Source organism: Cyprinus carpio, chromosome A5 (genome assembly GCF_018340385.1).
Source record: "Cyprinus carpio isolate SPL01 chromosome A5, ASM1834038v1, whole genome shotgun sequence".
NCBI classification, from domain to species: Eukaryota; Metazoa; Chordata; class Actinopteri; order Cypriniformes; family Cyprinidae; genus Cyprinus; species Cyprinus carpio.
The window spans coordinates 24110809-24138553 of record NC_056576.1 but is presented as its reverse complement, the minus strand read 5'-3'; the positions used below and the strand labels follow the sequence as shown (position 1 = coordinate 24138553).

The 27745-nt window shown below is 37.9% G+C and overlaps 1 protein-coding gene across 2 annotated transcripts; it reads left to right on the top strand.

Annotated features, from left to right (window-relative positions):
• The first annotated feature begins 1497 nt into the window (after positions 1-1497).
• On the top strand, positions 1498-25663 carry LOC109060703 (atrial natriuretic peptide receptor 3). Of its 2 annotated transcripts, none has more exons than XM_019077859.2 (8): positions 1498-2494; positions 14703-14825; positions 15279-15454; positions 20351-20486; positions 22947-23041; positions 23203-23323; positions 23613-23697; positions 23879-25663. In XM_019077859.2, exons 1-8 carry the CDS (start codon positions 1822-1824, stop codon positions 23988-23990), a joined length of 1521 nt encoding a protein of 506 aa, XP_018933404.1. In that variant the 5' UTR covers positions 1498-1821; the 3' UTR covers positions 23991-25663. The 2 variants fall into 2 exon arrangements, with proteins under 2 accessions (XP_018933404.1, XP_018933403.1); XM_019077858.2 differs by having other exon boundaries at positions 23610-23697.
• The last annotated feature ends 2082 nt before the right edge of the window (positions 25664-27745 follow it).

Sequence of the window (27745 nt, the reverse complement as noted above, 5' to 3'; positions counted from 1 at the left end):
TTTGGAACAATTTTGTGATTCAGTAAGCATATCAGTCCCATGGGAGAACTACACCCAGCGCCACAGAATAAAAGACACTCTCAGCATATTGCATCTCAGGAAATAGGGAGTCTGATATTTATGTGGGAGTACAGTAGGTGAGCCAAGGCTGTCGTTGTACTTTGGCCATTAGATAATTACAGGGACATACTTCACTGCAGTTCTCTGAACGGATCTTTTAGTTGCTGTTATCTTTATATCGATTTTGTTTATCCAGTCTGAATGTGTAATACCTTTGGGGGTAGTCGAAAGAGCCGGGATTCAGAACAGTCTCGTTGTCTAAAGCCACAGACTCAGCGCACCATTTAGCAGTGACGTGAATAAGAAATATTGTGTCTGGAGAGCCTGGCTGAGTCAATTTTTATCTGCCGATAAATCTGTTCTGCTATAATACCATGTTTTTCTGAAATGTGCTTTTACTTTGAGTCTTACTATTCAATTATAAGAGCTATATGTTGCATTATTATCCAATATTATAATTTTATATCCATTTCAAAAACTTGCATATAAATTTGGCTAATCTGTGTTCTGTTGTGTCGCTGTATGTCTACCACTAGATGTCACTATGATAGTGCTTGAATTATTGAATAAAGCTCAACGAGTTCATGGATGGATATGCAGTCCATTATTAAAAATATGACACGACATATTACATGACATAAAATTATTGATTGATAACACTAGTCAGAAGTTGGTTTTAAGAACATTTTACATGGTAAGAGGGACGTCTTGCTTGTGTTCTTGTAGTCATTCTTGTGTACAGGCGTTTTTTCATAATGTAGAAGACAGTGAACCTGTTGGTGCAACAATGCTCACTACTGCTTCAGCTCAACGTGCTACAGCTCTGAATGAGTTGATTACTGTAAAATTCCAATCAGCATTGGAAAGTGAAAGCAAACAGAATTAACAAAAGGGTAATTTCTCAATAAAAAAAAAAAAAAAAAAAAAAAAAAAAAAAAACTACTTGGAGAGTTGGGGAAACATTTGATGTGCCCATAATCGTTGACTCATTAACTATTCCCTGTATAGTGAATGCCCATAGTCTACAATACAGAAAATAGGGATAAGTTTGCTCACTTTCATGAGACATAATTTGACAATTACGTATACTTGTTTTTTTATATACTATGAAGTATATATATTTTTTTTATTTATGTCACTGTACTGTAAGGTAGCCTACATCACTCCAGTTTTTATTCGTTTTATTGTTGGGTTAAGAGCTTTGTCACATTTTATGTATATGGCTTAATTTGTACAGACATTTGGATCCACATGTGTTGTCTTTAAATGTGCTTAATAATAAAATATATTTTTTATATTTTCATATTAACGCTACCTTGACCATAAGACATCGACTGAAGTTGTGGACCGTCATGAATTGCGACACGGTAACTTTAAGGAGGGGGCGGGCTGCGCAGCGATGACGCAGGAATTATAATGAAAGGATGCTTGAAAATTCCTCCGTGACTGCAGCGTGTGTGGTGACCAGCCGAGCCGCACACTTCACACATCCTAACAAGAGTAATTACACAGGGAAGAGGAGAGTCAGACAGAGACCCAGAGAAGACTCCAAACAGGGGAAGAGAAAGGGGCTCTGGAGAGCCTCACAGGACAGACACACACGCCACATCTCACTTATAAACAGAAAGAGTGGGATTATGCCATACTAAGTACAATTAAGGATACGTCTTAATTTATACAATCTATTTGGGGGGGAAACTTTCAAAAGCTTTGCAAAAAGAAAAAAAAAAACCTCAGTTACTTCGTTCATTGTTGTTAAAGATGTCATGTTTCATGTCACTATGTCTGTCCATTATGGTAGTGCTCATGATGCCTGGCAGGACAAGTGCACTGACTGACAACATCGACGTGATGGTCATGTTGCCTCGCAACAACACATACCTGTTCTCTAACCAGAGAGTTTCTCCGGCTATTGAGTACGCGATAAAAAAACTAGGCAGAGCAGAGCCGTTTGCAGGATTGAAATTCAATGTAAAGTATGTGAACTCCGCGTGCGGGGTGGACGCGTTGTACGCGCTCGTGGACAAGCAGAGAGACGAGCGTCCCGACCTGGTCCTCGGTCCGGTGTGCGAGTACACGGCCGCGTCGGTGGTCAGAGTGGCATCGCACTGGAACATCCCCGTGATCTCAGCAGGTGCTCTGGCCACCGGCTTCAACACGAAAACCGCCGAGTACTCGCACCTCACAAGAATCGCTCCAACTTACGTGAAGATGGCTGAGACGTTTCAGGCGATGTTCGGGCGTTTCGGCTGGAGAACTGCATCTTTGATTTACGACGATGATAAAGACGAGAGAAACTGTTACTTTACGATAGAGGGGGTCTTCACGGTGCTCTCAGAGTACAACCACATCGCCACAGATTACGCGGTGTTAAACTCGAACGAGGAGAGAGTAGACGCCGACGGGATCATCACGTCCGTCTATGGGAGCGAAGGTAGCCTACTCACTTCTCTGTCATTTACCAAATGTTTTATGGCAAGCCGTTTTAACAGTTATTCCATAAGACGAATCTGTGTCTACTTTGTTTCTAGTACTTTTTCATTAAATAGCCTACTAGTGTTTATGAATTTGACGTTCATACTTATAGATAGGCTACTTAATTAGTCTTATAGCAGGTCGCTAGTATTCATTATATGCATTATAACTGTTACCTGTGACAAATTGCAGGTTTTTGTCATTAAATTGCATGGGGATCTGTGGTTCTGTTATTATTAGCCATTTATTTCAGATTAGTATGTATTCCAGTTGTTGCTGGTACCTGTTTCCGTTTTACCAGTAACTATTATTTAGGTGCTAGTTCTGGTTTCTAATCTTTCACTATTAAACAGTAACTACTCAGGCTTTATTAGTACAGACAATGAGCTTTAGGAAATAAAACAGCTTGCCATAGACGCAAAAAGGATGAAGTTTCTTGCCAGAAAGTGCTAGTTTGCACAAGTGGAATGGATGGCATCTTATTGAGTTTTAGCCCATTACCTTTCATTTATCAGCCTAGATCTTTACTATTAGACAACACCCCAAGTGGTAGTAATCCACATTGATACTAAATAGATGAGATTACATGTTTCCAGATAAAGTCACAGTAACTAGCTAACAGGACAACCTTTTTTTCCATTGCAAATGAATGATGTATTAGGGACATGGGAGTGGGCATGGGCCTTGGGATCAGATTTGTTAAGAACACCTACATCATTCTAAGCAGAACTGCCGTCAATTAGGCATCAAACACAAACAATCGCTGTATGTGATTTTTATTTATTTATTTATTTTTTGCAGTAAATTACTGGTAACCTGACAAAAATGATTAAGGCCAAAAAATACATGTCTTTTTTTGTTATTGTTGCATTGTTAATTGATGTAAATTTATAGCACATTGTTTATTTAAATAATGTTTGCAGCCTTTCATGCATGGTAATTGAATTTCTGTTAAGAAATTCAGTATAATATGGCTTAAACACATATCAGCTTTGGTGTTGATAGGTACATAAATGATGGGACTGTAGGGGTACATAACTAACATGTTTGGAAAACATTGTAGAGAATATCAGTTTGAAAAACATTCCTAAAAAATCAGGAGCAGCTTTTCACCAGCAGCTTGTTCTCTGCAGTGAGTTGTGACTCACCTCAGGTATTCACAGGTCAAGAGGGTGGATTTGCAAAGTATTGCCCCTGGTCAACACATTTCCTTATGTTATTAAGTGACTTTTAGTTTAAACTGGAACTGGAGCTTAGTTTTTCTGGAAGTGGTGTTTACATCAAATTAAAATGCATTAAAGCGAACAGCAGTCCTAATCCACAGCATGTTAAACGGCCAAGGATGGTGCAACGGACAAGAGCGATATAGAACATTTACAAATGCAGATATTTTTCTAACTAGGGCTGTTTTAAACCTCTCCTGATCTCCTTGGGCTCCCTGTCTGTAAAGTTAGACAAGAGGTCAGTTGCACTCCATATGAAAGCTTGTGGAAAAAATGATCAGAATTTTGACAGGCAGTCAACACTGAGCTGTTGGAATTTTGGGGAACAATTGTAGGCTTTAGCACTCCTCTATACATCCTCGAGCACTTTTTAACAGCTTTTCTCATGGCGAGTAAAGTCATGTGCTGTCTGCCTGGCTGATTCTTAATAACCAGAGAGGATACACTCTGCCTGGAGCGCACTGCTACTATTGGTGTTGGACACATTGTGGCGCTAAAAGATATGCCTGCTGTCAAAACTATGAATTGTCTGCTGTTTCAGCCTGCTTTCAAACATCATATCTGTCTGCCACAAATCTGTGCCGTTTCAGAAAGGCTGACTGTGCAACTCTTTACGGATCCTGTTTCATAAATGGTGCATTTCTTACATTCCTAGCAAGAATGTTGTCATTTTAGAAAATATACAGATATGCCTAAATACAGGGGCCCTGCAGAAGGCGCAGTCCCCTGTATCACTTTCCTAAGACAGTCCTGTGCGTTGAAATGAGCATCTTAGGTTTCTCAAGTTAAAACATATTGTGTGAAAGTTGGTCATTAAAGAAATGTTACACTAATTCTGAAAATGTCAGTATGGAATGACTGAAGTGGGGTAGGAGGTTAATGCTGTCTTGGGGCTGTTTTGACACTAACAATGCCAGGGTTACTCCTCTCGAGGCTTTTTATAATTCTTTCCCTTTTCTACCAGTTCACAGCAGCTAAAGGTCATCGACATGTTGCAGTCCCCCACAGCAACTGTAAAGGTATAAGTATGGAATGCTCCATGTATGATGACATGTATACTTCCTTTGATCTGCCCATCGCAGGCCATGCAGAGATTTGAATGTGGAATCTCAGTGATGGGATGCATTTTTCAAGCCACCACCCAAACACTCAGGGCAAAATTTGACATCTGTTTCAAGCCTCTTCTGAAGTGTAACATTAAACTGCACATTTTTTATTCACCGAATCCACCCCAAGGTGTCATTTCTCTGCAGAAGTAAGAGTATTTTATCAGAAATGCCACAATTTTTATATCATTTAAAGTAGACAAGCATCCTAACTAGTAAAGCAGCATGGCCAAAATTACATACTGTAGTCTGGCTATATATATATTTTTATTTTTGCGGATGATGGGGTTGCGGATGATGGGGTTTCAATCAATCCATCACCAGGACCTACAAAACACAGCAAAGTGTATGGAGGCAGTGCCCACCCCTGTCATTTTGTAATAGTGCTTCTAAATTCAAAGTTGGCATCCATATTCAAGTTGTTACATCCATACATGTCTCCCTCTCTCTCTCTCTCTTTTTTTTTTAAACTTGTACTTTTTAATCAAATCATTATATCTTCCGGTGAAACGTCAGGCTTCTTTTTAGTGATGAACAGCCAATGGAAACTTCCAGTCTTACTTTTTTTTCTTTGTGATAATTCATTTTACTTGGATGTAACAATGCTATAAAAAGATTGTTGTCTCTTCAGTAACATTGTGACTTTAAATGACAACACTGCGTGTCCATGTTGGCATCTGCCTTCTACCAACAGACAGTTGAATTAGTGGCCAAATGCTGTACAGTTTGATTTGATGTCAGCATCAAAAGTTATGTAAAAGCTTTTGTACGCCTTTTTAAAAGTTGATAGGCCTATTATTGTGCTATCCTAATTATGAAAGATTATATGGTTAGTTGTATTAGAACTGCAGCCCACGCTGCCATATAGCAGCAGTTGAATATTAGTACTAAGGCAGCCATTTTTCCAAAATAAAATTTATCCAAATTGGTCTGCTTCAAGAAGGAAACATCACATATAAATGAACAAATTTTGCAACATTTAAAGATGGTGACAAATGACAAAGTGAAAGATGGCCGTAGCACTAAGGTCATAAAAGTTTGTGTTTACATTACCATAAATTATAGCCATAGACACTGTATAAATTAGCATATATTTTGAATGCTAAATGGTGCAGCCTTTTCCATGAGGTCAATTGTTGGCATTAGAATTAGTATTCCAGGCATGGTAGACACTTCATTGTTTTGTTTTCAGGGGCTCATAAAAGGCTGCCATGATGTACATACTGTAGTAGTGAGTAGTTATACAGTACAGATGGCAAAGATGCTAATGTGTCAGGGTAAAAAAATGTACTGATCAATTGTCATATTACAAGTTTGTACATATTTTTCCAACTACTATTCACCACAAATGGCTTACTTTTTAAGGTTTCTTTATTTTACTTTAAGTTTCATTTTAACTTGAAAATGTATACTGCAGCAGTGTTCATTGTTTGTCCCTGAAGTGGTCAGTGACACAAGCATGTAAGCAAGTTGATTTATGATGACTGCTTGTAATAGCATCCATCATCTACTCTCTCACACAGTTTCTCATAATCAGAAGTCAGTGGAGATTGCCAAATAATTTTTCTTTGCCTGCAGCCTGCATCTTTAGAGGACGTCATTGGGATGTTCTCCAGCACCTGTGATGCCTGATTTGATTCATTTGGCCATCGTGATGCCCTTGTTTTTGTTGTTGTCAGTCTGCGTTAAGTGGTTTTCAAACTGTTGCATGGGGCTGCAGCGTGTCAATTGGCAGGTGAATGTAATAAAATACAGATAACTTTAATAACATGGCCCAGCCTGCTCATGATTGCTGATTTAAAACTATGTTTTAGTTGCTGTGTCTTGAAAGATTGTGAAAAGCAAAACCTTTGTAAAATTTCAAAATTGCGGCTGAGCCAATCAGAATCAACTTAAAGGCTTCACAATAGATGAATGTCCAAGCCTCTACAAGTTTTAACTGAGAATTCTGTCTCGACAGCTGTTTATTAGCACTATTTATTCATATCACACATTTAAGACAAGCTTTTTAAAATATACAGTGTACACACTACAGTCTCTGGACTCACGGTGCCCTAGACATTGAGATTTCAAAGGTTAGGAGGTTAGGATCATGACGTTTGGGTGGTACTTCAGCTCACTGTGAGTGAATAATAGCACTGTTTGATGTTTGCTTTTGATATCTGATACAGTGTTTGGACCTGGAAACTGTGACGTGTGGCATCAGCATCAATAAGCAGATAAGAATGACAGATCTGACTGTTGACTGCGTAAATAAATACAATTCCGAGTAATGATCCACTTTAAGTGTCGGAAGATAAGGCACTTTAATGAGGATGGCATACAGTGTTGCGGTGTTTTGACAGTGAATGACGTGAGCACAGAACCCCAAACTGGCTTGCTGGAAACCTGCAGAGTGGTCCTCAGGGAGTGAATTTACTAAGCCAGAGATATGTCATTATAGCCCTGCTTATTTTGCATTTTCTGCCATGGTGCCAATGTCGGACTAAGTAAACCCTTATACTTAGTAGCAATATAGCACAAGTTTGCACAACAGTATTATTTCCATGTGCACGTTCACACTTTTCTTCTATACTGAAAAAAACTAAAGGTAAAATTTACTTTTTCTTTTGAACATTTTTAAGTAAATTTAGGTGGAATTATATAAAATTAAAGGGTTATGTAAAATTAACTCTTTCCCCGCCATTGACGAGTTATCTCGTCATTTAGAAGACAACGGCTTTTCGTGTTTTCACTGTAATACACTCGGGGGTGCTATTACACATCTTCTGAACAAGTACCTCCCGAACAAAAATACATGTGAACAGGACGGAAAAACAATAGCGACCTTTTATGTAAACAGATGCATGTGATAAATAATGTGATCATCAGCAATAGACAGCATATACAATGAAAACTGCATAATGTTATGAAGTAAAATGATGATCCAGGAAGTGTATATGGCTGTGCAAGCTTTGGAGGTGTTGATGGAAGTGATTTACTGGATTTATGCTTTGATAGTCATACAGAATATTATCCAGATGTAGTTTTTAATAAAAATGTGATTTTCTTACATTTTTGCTCAAAATTATACATGTTTATGAAACCTACCTATATTCAAGTGTTGATAAAAAAAGAATGCTTTAAGTTTTTTTTTTTTTAAGTAGAGGCTTTGATCTTTATTTTGGTGTATTGCATATTCAAATATTCATACAGCAAAATATACTGTAGGCCATCCAATTTTTGTGAAAATCATCAAAAATCACTGGCGGTGGCTGGCAACTTTTTTCAAAAATGCTGGCAGGGAAAGAGTTAAAGAGAATAAGTATATTTAACTTTGCAATATAGAGTTTGCTGAGTAATTTCTACTTAATCAAAAGTTAACTCTGCAATACTTAAGTAAATTTCCTCAATCATTGTTTGTAAACTTTATTTTAACAACATAGCACTGAAAAAAAGCAATGCTATAAAAGCACATGGTTCATTTAGAACAGGAGTGTCCACACTCAGTCCTGGACGGCCGATGTCCTGCAGAGTTTTGATCCAACCCTAATTAAACACACCTGAACCAGCTAATCAAGGTCTTACTAGGCATACTAGAAACATCCAGGCAGGTGTGTTGAGGTAAGTTGGAGCTAAACTCTGCAGGACACCAGCCCTCCAGGACCGATTTTGGACACCCATGACTTTGAAACATCCAAGTAAACAAGGCAGTAGACAGCTTTACACTTTCTAAGATAATATCTCTACACAATATAGTTAATACCCAAATTAACAAATTGAGATCCAAGATGGTGGCGCGTACACATGCAGCGGCTTCTTTCTCTCCCGTCAGAAAGGTGTTTTCATGTTTTTTGTCTTGTGAGTCGCAGTGTTTTTGTACATCTTCATCGCGTCTACCTGTCTTTAAGCATGCATACAGTCATGAGTTTCTGCTGGATGTCGGCCGAACCATATTTTTAGAGTTAAACTCCACGCACGCGGAAGAGCAGTGGGACCTCGGTCTGCTCCGGAGGCCTACACCATCACCGACCCCCACTACTGCATCTCTCCCACAGCGGAGGCGCCACAAGTGACGTGAGAGGAAGCAGAAGAGGGGTAAGCACGGAGGTATCCGGGCTAGGCTAACCCACAGAAGCCAGCTATCCCCACCATCGTACTGGCTAACGTATGCTCTTTGGACAATTAAACTGGACTACGTCCAACTACTACGCTCAACTCAGAGGACTGTAAGAGACTGTTGTGTTTTTGTGTTCATGGAAACATGGCTCAGCAACAATGTTCCAGACTGCGCTATTCAGCTCGATCAGCTGACATGCTATCGAGCGGACAGAGCTCTCGTCGCGGGAGGTAAAACCTGTGGTGGCGGGCTTTGTGATTACATCAATGACGCGTGGTGCCGCGATGCTGTTGTGGTCTGCAAACACTGCTCACCCCTGGTGGAGTTTATGATTATTAAGTGCCGGCCCTTCTATCTACTGAGGGAATATACAGCCATACTGCTCGTTGCTGTATACCTTCCTCCGAACTCCAACAGCAACAGGAGTGAGGCACTGAATGAATTGTACCAGCACATCAGTGCGCAGCAAACAGCCCACCCTGATTTTCTCATCATAGCTGGGGATTTCAACCATGCAGACTTAAAGAGTGTGTTCCCAAAAATACACCAACACATTAACTTTCCAACACGAGGTAATAACAGTTTAGACTTTGTTTACACCACACAGAGAGGAGCTTACAAAGCCCTCCTCCTCACCCACCTTGGTGCCTCAGACCACATCACTGTCATGCTAATGCCTGCAAACAGACCGCTCTAAAGTCACCAAACCAGTTCACAAACAAATTCAAGTGTGGCCAGAAGGGTCGTCAGAGGCTCTTCAAGACTATTTTGACACCACTGACTGGAATATATTTAAGCAGGCTGCCACATACAATAACACCACAGACCTCCAAGAGTACTCCGAGACGGTCACTGCCTACATCACCAAGTGTATTGATGATGTAACAGTCTCAAAGACCATCACTGTCCGGACCAACCAGAAGCCGTGGATGACAGGGGAGGTCTACAGACTCCTGAAGACCCGGAACGCTGCCTTCAGAGCTGGAGATGAGGTGGGCCTGAGGACAGCTAGGGCCAACCTATCCCGCGGCATCAGAGAGGCTAAGAGACAGTACTCCAGACGGATAGCCCATCGATTCAGTGACAGCAGAGACACTCAGAGCCTGTGGCAGGGGATACAGACCATTACGGACTACAAGCCCCCACCGCGGACCTGTGACCGCAACATCTCCCTGCTGAACAAGCTGAACGCCTTCTTTGCTCGCTTTGAGGAACAAAACAGCACCACTGCACAGAAGACTCCACCTCCTCCCGGTGACCAGGTGATGGCGCTGACCCCACACAGCGTGATGAGATCCTTCAGCAGGATCAATGCACGCAAAGCTCCGGGTCCTGACAACATTCCTGGGCGTGTACTGAGAGACTGTGCAGCGGAACTCACTGATGTCTTCACAGACATTTTCAACATCTCGCTTAGTCAGGCTGTTGTCCCCACATGCTTCAAAGCTACCACCATCATTCCAGTCCCGAAGAAGCCATCTCCACCCTGCTTCAATGACTACTGTCCAGTTGCACTTACTCCTATTCTCATGAAGTGCTTTGAACGGCTAGTCTTGCACCATATCAAGTCTGCCCTCCCCCCCTCCCTGGACCCCTTCCAGTTTGCATATCAGTCCAACCGCTCGACTGATGATGCCATCGCAACTGCCCTCCACTCAGCACTCACACATATAGACAAAAATGACTCATATGTCAGAATGTTGTTCATAGACTTCAGTTCAGCATTCAACACATTCATACCTCAACAGCTCAATTACAAACCAGTCCAGCTGGGACTCAACACTTCGCTGTGCAACTGACTGTTGGACTTTCTTACTGGAAGACCTCAGACAGTACGGGTCGGCAGTAACACATCCAGCACCATCACACTGAGCACTGGGGCCCCCCAAGGATGTGTGCTGAGCCCCCTCCTCTTCACTCTGCTGACCCATGACTGCACACCGTCACAAAACTCCAACATCTTTATTAAGTTTGCGGATGACACGACTGTGGTGGGTCTCATTAGCAACAGAGAAGAGACAAACTACAGGAGCGAGGTGAGCCGGCTGGTTGGGTGGTGCAGTGACAACAATCTCTCTCTGAATGTGGAGAAGACGAAGGAGATTGTTGTTGACTTCAGGAGAGTGCACACTCAGCATGCTCCTCTGACCATAAACGGTGCGACTATGGAGAGAGTGAGCAGCACCAAGTTCCTGGGTGTGCACATCACAGAGGATCTCTCCTGGACTGAAAACACAGCAGCACTGGCAAAGAAAGCACAGCAGTGTCTCTACTTCCTCCGCAAACTGAGAAGAGCTAGAGCCCCGGCCCCCATCATGTGCACCTTCTACAGAAGAACAATCTAAAAAACTCCAACAATCTGCATCACAAATCCGTATGGTGCCTGCAACGCGTCCTGCTGGAAGACCCTTCAACGCATAGTGAGAGCAGCTGAGAAGATCATTGGTGTCTCTTTCCCCTCCCTCCAGGACATTTACGGAACCCGTCTCACTCACAAAGCCCTCTGCATTGCAAGTGATCCCACTCAACCGTCACAAAGCTTCTTCAGTCTGCTGCCATCAGGGAGGAGACTGTGGAGTCTCAGGCCAAGACCAGCAGCCTGAATGACAGCTTCATTCATCAGGCTGTCAAGAAGCTGAATTCACTCCCAAACTTGCCCCCCACTTCCCTCTTCTGCCCCAGGCACCACTGAACTATGAACCCCCATGCCCCCAACCTCCCCCCATGGTTCCACATCCCCAGGTCCTTCCACTCCCTCCTCCCACTAACATACGGTGACATGCACCAGTCACTTTGTACAGCATTGGTCTGCTCACTGCCTCATTCAGCATAGAACTGACATCATTCTTATTTTTTACATGCCCTTATTTGTATAGTTGTATTTTATATTTTATATTTAATCTGTATCTATCTGGATTTTTAGGCTCTACTGTTAGTGTTATCTGTATGCACCATGGGTCTGAGAGTAACGCAATTTCATTTCTCTGTATGTATGTGCTGTACATGTGGAAGAATTGACAATAAATTAGACTTGACTTGACTTGACTTGACTTGAACAATCAGTGGCTAGAGTATATGAATGGGTCATTCTGAGTAGAAAATTAACCCCAGATGCCACAAAACAGCAAGTTACTAAACCTAACAACAACAACAACAACAACAAAAAAAAAACAGTGTAAATGCAACTAAAAAAAAGAGAGAAAGAAATCAACCTTATTAAGTATTCATGCCCCAGTGCATGATGGGAACACCAGTATAATAACTTTGATATTTACTCAAAAAAATCCTTGTAAACATCACAAACAATTTCAAGTAAAATATACTTATAAGTTCAATTTCTACAAGCTAAAATTGAGTATTGATTTAGAATTTACTCTCTTTTTTCAATTATTGCCTTAACTAAAGTATTTAATGTAGAACTTAAATTTGTTTTTCCATACTTCACCACAGAATCATTTTTATCAGTGTATATAGACCCCCAGGTGCATTAAATGCAGCACAACCAACAGTAAGTGTGCCATGTGTTGCCTCTTTGCATTCCTCAGCTCATTTGTAACTAGTGTCAGTGGGAAAATCCAGATTTTTGAAATATTGCTGGCTGGAGCTGTACCCCATGGAATCACTGCAGAGTGAACACAGGGCCTGTAGTGTACTGTGTGCTCTGTAATTAAAGGGTGCTATAGTGCAGGAATACTGAGGTGAAGTTTGTCCCACTCAGCTGAGGATATTTCAAGCAGCGCATTACACTGACTGAGCTGTGGGGAAAGTTCCAATCCCCTGAATCTTCCTATTTATGGGTCACTTTGCAACTAAAAAAAAAAAAAAAAAAAAAAGCTCTGTTTGCTTGCTTGTTTGTTTATTTATTTTTGACCTCCTTGCTCCATGGGAAAATAATTTGTACCTCAGACTGTGTTTCTGTTAGGCCAGGTCAAAAAGAAGTTATTCTATGGTACCTATAAGCCTGTGCTTACATAACTGAATCAATGCCACATGCTCTTGTAAAGCTGGCCAGTAGCATAAAGGTCATAATTGATCTTAAATTAACAGCACCATGCACATTCTCTGGATCGAGACTATAATAACTTAATGTACATGTTGGATTTGTGGTCTGTGAAACTCTTATGAGAACACAGTGCTTTGTTTTGTCTGCCATAAATAGAAATGGGAACCATAAGGAAATGAACGATTCTGGTAGATACAGTATTATCATACAAACAACAAGTCAGTAACTGATTTGGGTCTAGCAAGTCCCACTTAAGTTATTCAATGTGTTGACATAATTTCCACAGAAACAGGAAGTTTATTATGTTCAACCTCCTCCAGTGTTCTTTAAAATACAGGATTCTGTGTAGAATTCAAATGTGTATGGAGGTTCGCATGACACTGACACGAAAACTAGACTTCATTCTCCCCAATGGAAAGCATGTTTAAAGTGTTTGAATTGCTTCTCAACCCTTATATAATGGGATAGATACTGTTTGCCATATATATCATAATAAATGTGTAAACAAATGTCCATTTTTGGTCTCAGCTTTAGTGTTTTTTTAACGGTGTATGGCCGGAATGCTTCAGATTGTAGAGAGCATTTGACTGGTAAGAAAAAAACTGATGAGGAGCTGAAGTGTAGAAAGATTTCATCAAAATCATTGATCCGTTGAAGTGAGAGACCAGTTTTGAATGCTTTTAAGCCTTTTAAATGCAATTTTTGTCAATATTTTAGAGAACACTTGCTCATAGATATCCTTAAGGCCGACATAGTCACTAAAAGCAGGAAATTTAAATTTCATCTCATTTAAATACACCAAGACATTTTGGTTCATGGAGTTGTAAATGGTGAAAATAATTTCAGTAAGTGAGTCAGAATGAGAAAGTACACCAACTGATTCAATAGTTGTAATTTGTGATTCATTAAAAAGAACTGTCTTAATAGTCTTTCACTTAGGAATCAAACATCACTGGTCGCATTGTACAGGTATGTTTGTAAAAAAAAAAATAAAAAAAAAAAAAATGTAAAATAAGAATAAAAAAAAGTAATTTGTTCGAGAATTTGCCTGTACTGTGTGTGTTATGTTTTTGCTAAATAGTAACAGGTAACAATTTCAGAGTATTTTAGTATAGTTTTCCTTCCTCGTTGGTGGAAAGCACATGTAAGAACTGTTAACAGAACCAAAAAATTATGAAAATCATGTGATTACTGTATTATTCTTTATAATTATCTTGGTTATCAACCCTAGTAAAAAAAAAAAAAAAAAAAAAACTACCACGCATACTTCAAATCCATTAACATATTTATTGACACGTCAATTAAGACTTACTGATATAAAATTATAATTAAACTTTATTTGGAGTATTGCTTTATTGCAAAATGCACATTTCTTAATATTATGACTAAAATTCGTTTTAATATCACTATTAATAAGGATTGTATGATCGCTGTAAAATATCAGTCTTTAAATGCAAGATATTTAAAAGTGTACTTAAGTATATCTTTAGTTTGACCTCAACACTACTTCTGCACAATTAAAGTGCATTAAGCAGACTTTAAGTATACCAGTTTAGTATACCAAAAGTGTAGCTGTAGTATACATAGCACAAAATAAATGCATTTTCACTAGGGAACCCTAGTCATAAATGCAGTTTAAACATTATAAACATGAACAAGGCGGCATTGGTAGGGGTGGTACCCTAAATTTATAGTCTTGAATGACAAATAACATTCTGTTCTTTCACGTTTTGCAGTGGTGATCATGTGTGCCAAGGCGGACACGGTACGAGACCTAATGCTTGCAGCCCATCGACGAAAGTTAACCAGCGACAGCCACATTTTCTTCAACATTGAGCTTTTCAACTCCTCTTCCTATGGTAAAGCTCCACTACTGTACTTATGGTTGTTACACACTGATTACAGAGCTTATCTCAGTTCCCAGGATGAGCCATAGTCATACGAGATTGTCCTATGACCCTCTAACACAATGAAGCTATCTACACTGAACTGCAAAAGAAGCCCAGCTCTTCTGCTTGATAGAGATTACATTCATAAGATATTTGGCTCAACACAAAAGTGCCTGGATATTGTCTGGTTTGCAGGTCCAGGATGTTCCTCTGATGTTCTTGTGTTTATCTAAATGCGCCATTGTTGCAGCAAACATAACAGAGTAGATATTTCAGCCATTGTCAATGAGGTTTTATCAGCAGAAACAGGCAAAACATGCTTGTATAATGTCCTTATTTTAAGAGATGTACTTTTCTATGGCAAATCTTGCTAAATGCTCATCTGAACATGACATACAATGAAAATACAACATTATTTTACAGGGGATGGATCCTGGAGGAGAGGAGACAAATATGACAATGAGGCCAAGGCTGCCTACAGCTTTCTCAACACTGTAACATTGCTTAGATCCACAAAGGCAGAGTTTGAAGATTTCTCCAAGGAAATGAAAAAGTCACTACAGCAGTCAGACATCCCTGTCTGCGAAGGCTGCAGTGCTGTACGTGAGTCTTTAAAACAAAATTACTGAATATAATGTTAAAAATGTACAATAGTGAATACTGTCATGTTCAAAAGCCAAATGCATTTCAGAATGGTATTGGATTTCAGATACATTTGGTCAAGTCTTTGCAGATTCTAAATTTCTACAAACATTTTCTTCATCCTTTAGATAAATGAAAATTTAGGGATGCACGATATATTGGTAAATATTGGTTATCAGCTGATATTAGAGTTTATTTTAAATGTATATCTGTTGATACTGAATATTTAATTATTCTATTCACATTTTCACATTCTATTTTTTCATTTAGATTATCCAACACCTTGGTAAATATGTATATATGTATATGTTCGATTAAATAAATAATTTTACTTGTAGTGTATATAAATTATACATTCGATATTTGAAGTTTTGGGTAGAAATGCAAAAGAGATTAATCGAAAAACATCCTAACATGAAAATGTCACAGAACCTTCTTGTCTATTTTCCAATACACCATCCTCATTATCCCCTGTGAACAGTATTCAGGCAAATCAGTCACTCCATCAATCAATCATGAGGCCCTTCCTGCAATTCAATCTATTTTGTGGCCTGCATGGTTCAAAGAGCAGCTGATCCATTTATTCACCCAGTTTAAAGTCAAAATAAGGTGCATTCACACTTTAAGTACCTTTGAATGGGGTGACTTGGCGTTCCACACAGGCCCCAAATTTTGCCCTGCCTCTTTCCCATCATGTCAGCTTCCTTTGAAAAGCCGTCAAAGCTTTTCTAAGGAAGACAGCGGGAACTGTCTTTCTGAAACAAACAACTGTAGACGAATCGAAGTGCCAAGGTAAATAACCTCAGTGGGGGCCCTGCCACTTTTGACTGACTCAATTGCTGTATCAGCAGGAGCCACAAAAGTCTTGAGCTGGACCTTTGCAGGGGACCACCATCATATAGAAAGAAAAGTATTCAGACAAAGAGCGTTCTCATTCCAAATATGAATGTCAGGACTTTAGTGTGCCGAATACAACTAGCTGCTGCTTGTATCTGCTCCGTTTTTTTCTGACAGCGGTGTTCATGCTGAATTAATGAGCTGAATGAAGAATGCTCACTTTATTTATTAAGGAAGGTGATACATTTTTTGGAATTGGCTTCCAGTGAGTGGTGTTCTTATGAACATCCACACAGATTTTAGCAATTCATACTAGCTGCCAGGAAATGCAGCCATACTCATTTGCAAAGAGCCCCCCATATGCAGAACGTAAATCTGCTGGAGAAATGACAGTTTCCTCTGTTAACATTCTGGAAGGTCGACTGTACAGGATAATCCAGCTACAAAGTAAGACCTTTAAAAGATTCGTAAAATATGGGTATTTAAAAAGTGCTGTTTTAGATCCAAAGGCTCCGTCGATCATAGGTCCTTAGCGACTCAAAAATGACTGAGCCTGTGAAAAATGTTAAGCATTTTTATGCACTGATGACCAGTAGGTGGGTGTGTTGGATTACCACAGTCATTAGGAACATGTTTTATGTTTTACAGTATAATGCGTTTCATGTTCTATGTGATTGATTGGATTTCTCCAAAGTTTATTCTGTATTTTCCATTTGCAAAATACTCTCGGAAGAAAAGGTTTTGAAATGATCCTAAAAACAGGCAACATTCCTCAGAATCATTAACTATTTTTTTCTAGCTGAGAAACATCTCTTCAAAAGAACCTAAGTATTAATTGAGTCAGACTGACATGTATTTTATCTTACTTGGTAATAGTTGTCATCTGTTGGCCCTCAGGTTGGTCTGTTACATATTTTCCTCTTTCTTCGGCTCGCCCTTCAGTGTGCGTCACCGCAGGTTATCAAGTTCCAGCATGACAAAACCACTGAGGTCCAATTAATCCCCAGAAATACTATTTCCAAAATACCAATCTCCTCAGGTGTGTATTATCTAATCACAGCTAAAGCCGAGTCAGTTCAGGGTCAGGTTTCAACTAATGAGGTTTTAATGCTTGGCAACTGGCTCTATATACATCTATATGTTTGTGTGTGTGTGTGTGTGTGTGTGTCTGCCTGTACTTGAGCAGAACAAAGTTATTAAAAAAAACAATTCAACCTGAGAAGGAGGATCAGTGAAGCAACTAGGAAGATTCATTAGAGATGATCAAACTCAATGCACTAGACTGCATATGAATTTATGGCCACCCATGATTGCTTCTTTCCTTCTCAACCCTTATCTAGAACAACATATACAGACAACCGCTTTGCTGACCATTAAGGGCCCCTAAAACCATCTCACAGGATCTAAACACACTGTGGCCGAATGACTAAACTGAGACAAACAAAGGAAGTCACAGACTTATTACAGACAGTTTATTCTGCTTCAATCATCTCCATTTGATCAACAATGAAGGTTATCGCTGTTTTCAGAATAGACACTGTCGCACACAAGTTGGACTGAATCTGCGATAACAACCAATGAAATTCTCTTATGTAAACCTTTATCACATTTCTCTATCTAATCTTATAATTCATTGTAAATAATGCTCAGAGAAAGTTTGGTCAGAAAGAAAAGAGAGCTAACGAGGACTTAAACATGAAAACAAATAAATAAATGAGGAAATCTGATTATAAAATGACATAAAATGAAAAAAAAAAATAAAAAAAATAAAACACAAATACATGACCCAATGGCACAAAATTTATTGTATTTTTTATACAGTTTTATTTAATTTCATGTTATTTTTTTATTAATTCATAAATTAATTTCAGCAGAAATATATTCATTTATTTATATATAATCAGTGCAGTATAGTTTAGTTGTGGTACAAGGATAAAGAAGATCTTTGTATTTCTGAATTTTCTTACCAGGTCATTGCATAATATATGAAACTGTTCTTTGATTCTCATTGTTTGAAGAGGTTTTACCACACATCCGAAAGGCTTCATCATGTAAGGTTTTGAGTCGTCTTCAATCAACGAGAAAAGTCCTAATGCAGTGATTGAGCTCTTCACGTACAAAATGGAAGATGTCCGAACATTTGTTTGGCTTTCATGTTGTTGTTGTTTTTTTTTTGTTCAGTTATGAGGAAATAGGCGAAGAAATTAAATTAAATTAAATTAAATTAAATTAAATTAAATTAAATTAAATTAAATTAAATTAAATTAAATTAAATTAAATTAAATTAAATTAAATTGTAGTGTGAAATAAACATTATGCCCCAGTAGGTCATTTATTAATTTATTTTTCATATTTCATATTTGTTTCTTCATAGATGGCATCTTAAAATTTCTGTCATTGCAGTATAGCTGGTATTGACAGTAAGACTGCACTGGGTAATTTTTCACCGGGGTGAGGAAACTGACACGCGGTTGCACATTTTCATGCCAGAGCCTAAAGTTAATCAGCCCAAATAAACAGAATCAGGCCTATTGGTAAAAACAGTGAGTCCAGTGAGACCTGAGGATGAGTTACATTCACTCTAATCATGCAGGGCTTGTTTTGGTTTAATCACTGCAGTTGGGCCAACTATGAATTAATGTCGTTATGCAGTTTTCTCTCCCCTCCTATGGAGGAATTAAAAACTAAAAACATTATTTATTAAACTTTGATATATATATATATATATATATATATATATATATATATATATATATATATATATATATATATATATATATATGGATTTATTTATTTTTAAACAGGCACTAAAAAAAAGAAGTGAAGAAAACCTTACAGTGGATTTATTTATTTTTGTTTCATAAGAAATCACGGTTTTATTTAAAGGTGCTGCAAACCACAAATCTCAACGTGGGTGACAGTCGTTGAGACCTTTCCTTTAACCTCTGAGTTAAAATAATAGAAATTTAATCAAAACTTTTAATCAAACTTTTCTTTCTGACCAAACTTTCTCTGAGCATTATTTACAATGAATTATATCACATTCTTGAACTGAGATGGCATCAGTTTTACACAAACTGTAACCAATAGCGACTGATCTTAAATATCAGCAGGATTTGTTTCGCAATGAGAAAGCATGACATTTTTTGCATGAGGAATGTTCAGTCCGATACATCGTGTTGCTGAATCGCAAGCTGTGCTCTGTATGAAAACACAACAGGGTTTGTTATGCTCCGAATGCTTGGAGATTTCACCTCCGTTCACGCTTCCAAAAATGAATATGTATACAAACAGTCATATGACTATATCAGCTTTTCCTGCTGTTTCACTCTTATTAGGCAGTTGAGGGTGAATGTAAATATACAGTAATCTTGGCAGCCAGTTATTGAATCTCCCCTGGGTCGCAGACTGACTAAGCCCCAGGATCTACTATTGTTTGCCTTGGGCTGTACACATGCAGCATACAGCTCTGAGGCAGGAACGCACCATTAATCCGTAGCATAACATGAGCATCTATTAGTATGTGCTGTTCAGTATTCATGGCGGCTGGGTAGCCCATATTATTTTTTTAATTGCTTAACATTTCGTTGAACAGTGTAGTGCTGTTTATGGATCCTCCCATCTTATTCACTCTTGATGTTAGAAAACACTTTATGCCATTGTTCATTCATTTGCAGTTTAACTTAAGTATGATATCAAACATGAGCTGCTTCTGGATTCTCTCACAATAACCTTTACTTACAGTTTTCTAATAATATCTTGTAAATGTTAATTTGTTTACTCCATTTATAATTATTTATTCTTTTTATGAAGATAATGATTTTTGTTATTTAAATGAGAAAATATTAAAATAAATGAAACATTTACATAAACTAATATTACTTCTCTATTTCTTTCTCCAATATGACAATGCATGGTAAAAGTGAAAATGACCCTTTTTACCCTTTTACTGATGAAGAGAGGTGTTTTTGACACATTATTTTGACCCCCCCGCCACCTCTTTTTTTTGGTTGCAGGTCAATATGTTTATGGAGGGGTTCCATGATGCTTTGATTCTGTATGCATTAGCCTTGCATGAGGTGAAGAGCAACGGTCTGACGAAAAAGGATGGACTGGAAATCACGCACAGGATGTGGAACAGAACAATTGAAGGTAATTCACAAAAAAAAAAAAGATGTTTTTTCCTCTGCTTAATGTTTTGAAATCAGGCCGCTGACGTGCTATTGACACTGATCTGTGCTGGACGTCACTTGCATTTTAAAGCAAAAATGAATCAACAGCTTTAATTCTGAAATGCAGATATATACTCAGAGAAATGTAAGGGTTGACTGGTTCAATTTTGCATTAAAGTTCAGCGACTGAGAAAGTAAACAGTGGCAGCAATCTCGTCAGTAATCTAATTAGCATCTCTGGATGATGCACCAGCCAGACGGTGTCAGAATAGGATGATTGCATGAGAAAACAAACATTGCACTTGTGTTAATCAGGCTGAATTTGCATGTGTGCACCTTGGGTGTGGGTGTAGCATTAAATTAATACAAGGCCCTGAATGTGTTCACTGTGTAAAAGAGAGAGATCTCTGCATGAAATATGCACACTCGGTTTGTAGTATGATTCAAGACCTGTCTAAAGTACACAGTAATTGATCAAAAGTGACAGTAAAGACATTTAACATGTAAATTGTATATTTTTCAATAACGTTCTGTTCATCAACAAATCCTGAAAAGATTTAAATACGGTTTCCACAAAACAAAACAAAAAAATTAAGTAGCAGAACTGTTTTCAACATTAATAATCAGCATATTGGAATGATTTCTGAAAACTGGAGTAATGGTGCTGAAAATATAGCTTTACCATCACAAGAACAATTTACATTTTAGAATGTATTCAGATGGGAAATCATTATTTTTAATTGTAATAATATTTCACAGAGACTTCTTTCAAAAACTTGCCAAGCCCCAATTTTTATTTATTTATTTATTTATTTTTTACTTTAGTGAATATAGAAATGGTTAGGGAAACACAAGTAAAATTGGTTGGTAGTAACATTTTTGTCCTATAAAATGGGTCATAAAATGGAGAATCATTATTTTCCTGATATTTACACATTATGTAAATATATAGAGGTTACTCTACGATAAAATCACACTGTAAGTTTTAAAACTCAGAACTACAGTAACTCCCTGGTTTAAAACATGATTTATTCTTTTCTACCCTTCTGAAATGCCAGGATTTGAAATCAAGAAAATCAAGACATCATGATTTCTCCTCGACATACCCTTTAACATTGTCATTTGTAATCAAGGAGGTTTGTTCTAAAGAATCCACGTCTGTTAATCAGTCACAAGAGCGTTACTACTGTTAGGAAAAGAAAGAAATGTAAATTTTATAAATTTACCTTACTGCTGTTTATGCGTAAGTGAATCAAGCCAGTGACTAAGCACTCAACTTCACACTGTTCCTGTTCATAGCGTGTAAACCAATCCTGATATAATCAATGACACAGTTTATACTGCTCAGCGAGTCTCAATGAGCATTGTGTTTTCACTGTGTTAATTATAATAAAAGTGTTAGATTGCAGAAATTGTGTTGCAATAAGGAGATCATTGTATCATGTGCTCAGTAGACATGACTGTGTTTGGCTACAGTGCAGCGCTGCAACCTTTGATGCTACGGGAGCACTTCTGAATATAATGCTATAATCAACCCTTTTCACAACTAGTGGCAGCTGTTGTAGTAAAAACACAGTAAAAGCTTTCAAGAGAGTTCCACATGTAATGCTCATTATATATGCAAAGATGTTAACCAATCATAGCAGTGTGTGTTTACATTGAAATCTCACATCAGACACACCCCTTTCAACTGAGCGTTTAAATCAGAGGGCTAAATTCAGGATAGAAAAATGACCATTTATATCTAAATTGTGACCATTTTTGGTAAAAACAAAACAAACAAAAAAAAAAAAAAACACTAAGATTATTAAGTGCTTACTGTGTGTGATTATTATTATTATTATATATTATTAAGTGCACCTCAGGAAACATAAGATAATTTAAAAAAAAATGCATTTCATGGGGCCTTTAAATGATACTTTACACTCAAAGCTTATTATTAGGAAAATAATAGTACGTATTTTGTTCAAAGAGAACACTGGAATCCTAACACTGACCAAGTCCCATTTTATTCCCATTATTATTCACCACATTTGATTCCCATTATTGTAGCTGTGAACAGAGGGCTCGCCAGTATTCTTGCCACTGTAATTCATTAAATTTCCCTTCCAAAATAAGTGCTCAGACAAGTCTGCAGTCCAGACCCGTCTCAACTAAACGTGAAATAACAATGTTTTGCTCAGCCAGAATAATCAGGAACAGGGTCATGTTTTCCTGTTAAATGAAATAATATTTTAAAAATCTCAAGAATTCAGGAACACAGATGTACAGATGAAATTACCATTTCTGCAGTCAAAGCCAACACAAACGGCAGGATGGCGGATGAGATTTCCTGTTGTATTGCCCACCCGGAATTTGCCGACCCTTGCTGGTGTTTTCCTTGGAATGTTTGACTCTTCAAACTAATTAATTTTCTCATTCCTCACATTTCGTTAAACAGGCATTGCTGGCCAGGTGTCTCTAGATGCCAATGGTGACCGTAATGGGGATTTCTCTGTCATTAGGATGACAGACCCAGAGGCAGGAACGCACGAGGTATGTGCACATAATCATCTCTGCTTTATTACAAACACACACACAAAGATCAGGACAATAGCTGAAATTCAGACATTTAGTTTTAGGATTCTGTTATTGTTTGTGCCAAAATGAGGAAATGTTAAGTAATCACCACGATAAATGTGTTTTTATGCCTTTAGACTGTCATGAGCTACTTTGGCACCAATGGAAGTTTCCAGATCATGCCAGGCTTTAAGAGGGAATGGTTCTCCTTGCGAATAGCACCAGAGCCTCAACACCCAAAACACAGTGACCCATCGTGTAAATTACCTCTGCTGCTTTAAGACTGACACTTGTTTATTTGTACGGGCACAATGTGCAAACGAGTCAAATTTAAGACAACAGATGGCAAAGGACACAATCATTTTTATATTGTTTTGGATAAATAATATTATTAATAATAACTTTGATTAGTATTACTTATAATAGTAATAACAGCACCTTCTTACAGACCCCAGTTTGAAAACCAGTGCTCTGCAGTAGGTGAACCTCTAAATTATAAAGATGTTCTGCTTTCCTTAAGAATGGTCTCATTTTCTTTCCCAAGCAGGTGGACTAGGTGTATCGGCAGTGACTGGGATAATAGTAGGGGGAATTCTGGGAACGGCTCTCCTTATAGCATTCTACTTTTTTAGGTATACACTGAAAACAACAACCTAATGTATTGTACTAATTATAATGATATGAAGTGTTTGGCATTTAAATGTCAGCTCTGCCTAAAGTGCCCTAGTATTTGTTGAGATATAATAGATTATTATTATTGCTGCTCGTACAATATTATCTACAATCATGATATTGTTCTTCCTCGCTCCTTAGGAAAAATTACAGGATAACCATTGAACGGAGAACACCTCGAGAAGAGTGTGACATCGGGAAGCATCGCCAGTTGCGGGAAGACTCCATCAGATCCAACTTCTCATCAGCGTAGTCTGCAGTTGCAAGTAGTCTGTTCGAATTCGGGGAAGGTGCATCTCAAATGGGTCTGGGAGCTCATCAACACCATCCCAGGAACCCTGAAATATTTATAGACATGCTGTAGTGTTTTTTCCTTGTAAATGTCTCTTGCTCTTCAATTCGTAAACTCAGGAAAGTTGAACTATTGGAGAAGTGCTTGCAAGGCTTCTTGACTCTCTGTAAAGAAAAATGGTCTTTTTTTATTTAACTACAGACATTTTCTCCTGCCAAACTCATCTTGAGGAAAACTCTGTAGAAGCCTGTCAGTTTTGTAGAAAATAGTCAGCTGACTTGAGTCCGATCAGCTGCTGGCTCGATGGGGAGAAGTGGTTATGAGATATTGAGGACAGGAAGAGTGATACTCAGAACCTAAGCTTACTTTAAATGCAACACTCTCACTCATGTTCCTGTAGAGAGTGTCCAGTAGAACACACTGATAAACATCCATTCTTTCCTCTTTGTAGACTTTTTCAGGTGGCACTGATGAATACAAAACTCATGTGAGCTTTAAAGTAATGGTCCTCCCTGTCTACAATGTATCAGCAAGCCTTGATGTATCAAATTTGGCTGCATGCTGAAACACTGAAATGTTTTATTTATTATTATAAATTCTGATCTTCTACAAGTGACTTCATTCATAGGTTTTAGTCCCACTAATTATAAAAATCCAATATAATTGCAGCTCTTTTGATTTACACTGCCATGTACAGTATTGAACGCGCTGCTGGGTGCCTCATGACTAAATGTTGTCCGACTGGTGTTCACCGTTACGGCTTCAAGATTCGATTTATAAAACCGACTTAAAAAAAGTGTCCATTCATGTCATGATGCTTGAAAAAGATTTTTAAACTTGTGCTTAAATAGCAGGAAAATACATCAATTCCTACTATGGGCCTCCTCCCCCATTATCTTGTACAGCCCGCTGTTTATTGTTAAACTTCATGCTTTTTGAATGCTAGAAAGAGATTTAAAGAAAAGATGATTCTGCTCAAATCATGCCTGATTCTTCATCGTTCATCTTCCTGCACTTTGTTGCATACGTGAAGGTAAACTGCAGAGGAAATTTCTTTGATTTAAAAAGATGGGAGATTGTCAGGAAGTTATGTAATAGCTATAGAAATAAGTCACAAAATGATTTTATACACCACAGAAGCCAGTCTACCTATCAACAAAAGATTTTAAAAAGCTATGTTCAATTTATATTGCACACCTTTGTCTTAGATTGTCTTTGTCGGGAGGTGGTTATCAATAATCTATCAGTTTAATAGCATATAAAGTATATTTTTAACATTTGTGATGATTCGGTAATGATGATATGTATGGTTTGTGCATCAAAAAAAAATTCTAGGGTTTCATTCAGGCTTGGTATGATGGCAATTGTATACTGATGTAAGTAAATGTATCAACATAAGATGTGATGTTATTTATTGATATTTTTGTAGAGGTTTCATTTTTCTTAGTGATGATTTTAACATTGTTTCTTGTGTGAAATATACAGAATCCTTTTTGTAAACAGTATATCTGCCTTGTCAGAGCTAATTTTTCCTGATAAGTATATTTACAAGGCTTTGTAAACACTCAGAAGAATTGTAACTTATTTAGATTGATACATATTGTCCAATTAAAAAGAAAATTTATGAAATTAAATAGTCTCTGCGTGTTTACCCCTAGCGGCTCTTACAACTTGCAAATGGTAACGTCTCCATTCTGCATAAGAGCAGCACATCTCGCTCTTGTAATGTAACTTCTAAACTACAGAAGCAACAGTGTGGATGTGTCCATTCAGTGGGCCAGTGGACTGTCATAGCTGTGGTCTGAAATTCCTCATAGATCTCCAAGAGGGTGAGCGCAAATGATCCCAGACTGCAGAGACACTATGTGAACACCGGCCATGTAGCCAAAGCAAACACAACTCACTTCCTTTGCTGCTCATCACAACAGGTGTCTCTCACACACAATTTTTTTCCTTTACTAGTCCATCTATACAACTCCTCCAAAACACATTTTGATGCTGAGGCTTAATGCTTTAATGCTCATGTCGTTCCAAACCTCAATGCCTTTATTTTGTCTGTGGAACCCAAAAGATGCATTTTTTTTTTGGGTGAACTATCCCTTTAAGGTTCTCCTAAATGTTTAACATGCCAGACACTCTTCAAATTACCATCAAAATTATGAACCAACAGTCATGACATGCCTATTGAAATACAGTATGAGTTCAAACGCACTTCAAAGACAGCTGATACAAAGTCATTCTTTGACCTCACATCTGGCAACAGAAAACCACATGGAAAAATTCCTCAAATTCTTCTTAAACAGAAGACTACAGACTATGAGGCAGAACCAAATGCCCTTAAACAGAAGAAAATGTAGGATGCATTGGTGAGCAAGTTTGGTTAACTTATCTACATCATCTACATCTGGAGTGGCCTGAGGATGAGTGCATTTTCAGCAAATTTTCATTTTTGGGTGAACTATTCCTTTAAATGTCAGAACAATTACCATTTTGTGGTGATTTATGATGTGTGTGATGACCTAAAAGGCCTGTGAAATCCAAGAAGAAAGCCACCCATTATCATAAACATTCACCACAATGGCACGGGTGCTTGGCTGTTACAGGTTTTTCTTTTTTTTTTTTTTAACCAGTCACATGAGCAACAAAATTAGTCACTGGTAAAACTATATAATGAAATATTTTCAATTTATATATGTTTCTCACAATACATGTCTACTTTTGAATGAAGGAGAAAGATGCTTTTTGCAAACAGATGGTATAGTTACAGCATTTGCCAGCAGAGGCTAACTAGACTGCCTTGACGGCTCTGTGAAATCTAACATTATTTTTAAAACCCCAACCTGACATGGCTTTTGAGAAATATAACTTTTAGTATGTATGTAAAACAAAACCTGACAATTGTAAGTGGCTGTGCGATCTTAAGTGCTACCCACTCATATTGTTTAATATTCCACACCCAATCCACGGCGAGAACAAACATTTTTTAATTCCTTAAAATGTGTTGCATTCTCGCGTGAAATCTTAACAGATCTTTTGTGAAATACCACTAACAAAGCTCGAATAAAAGTGCTGATAAATGAATGCAACAAAATATTTCTTTAATGCCTTTATTATTGAAACTTGGAAAATATAGACCAAGAACGTGTACAATTTGTTCACATGAGTTAAAAGGCCCTTTGTTGTGAAGACGTTCAAGACATGAAAATTCTGAAGGTAAATAATGCCATTTTTAAATGTTTTTATGTAGGTCTTAATGCATGGCTGAAAAAAAAAACATCCACCAAAGTTGGCAAACTGTTGCTTTTAAATCAATTTAATAAATAGAATAGATTTTCAAATTTTTTTTCTAAGCACTGATCTTACATTCCTTATCTACTGCACATAAAAGCATGCTTAATATTATAACCACATGCAACTTCAACCCTGAATAGACATTCCACGTCCAAAGATTCAGAGTAGAGGTCAATCAGTTTAGATTTTGTTTTTACCTTAACTTGGTTGAATATTTGACTATCAAACAGATCCTAATGCAAGATTTCCATGTAATAACAAAAATAATTTAGAAGAACTTTCATGTGATGGCTGTAATGTAGCAAGGTTCTTTGTGAACCCTGTTCCAAAGCACAGGCACATTCACTGCAGTGCTGCATAAATGATTAAAGATGACACTGCAGCAAAAATAAACTCCCTAAATTATATTCTGAAATTCTAACAGT

Excerpts from the sequence above, each read along its gene's own strand:
- LOC109060703 (XM_019077858.2), top strand. The coding sequence starts at position 1,822 with ATGTCATGTTTCATGTCACTATGTCTGTCCATTATGGTAGTGCTCATG. Across the intron at positions 15,455-20,350 it reads TCTGCGAAGGCTGCAGTGCT|GTCAATATGTTTATGGAGGG; the intron begins GTACGTGAGTCT and ends TTTTGGTTGCAG. Across the intron at positions 23,042-23,202 it reads CAGAGGCAGGAACGCACGAG|ACTGTCATGAGCTACTTTGG; the intron begins GTATGTGCACAT and ends TTATGCCTTTAG.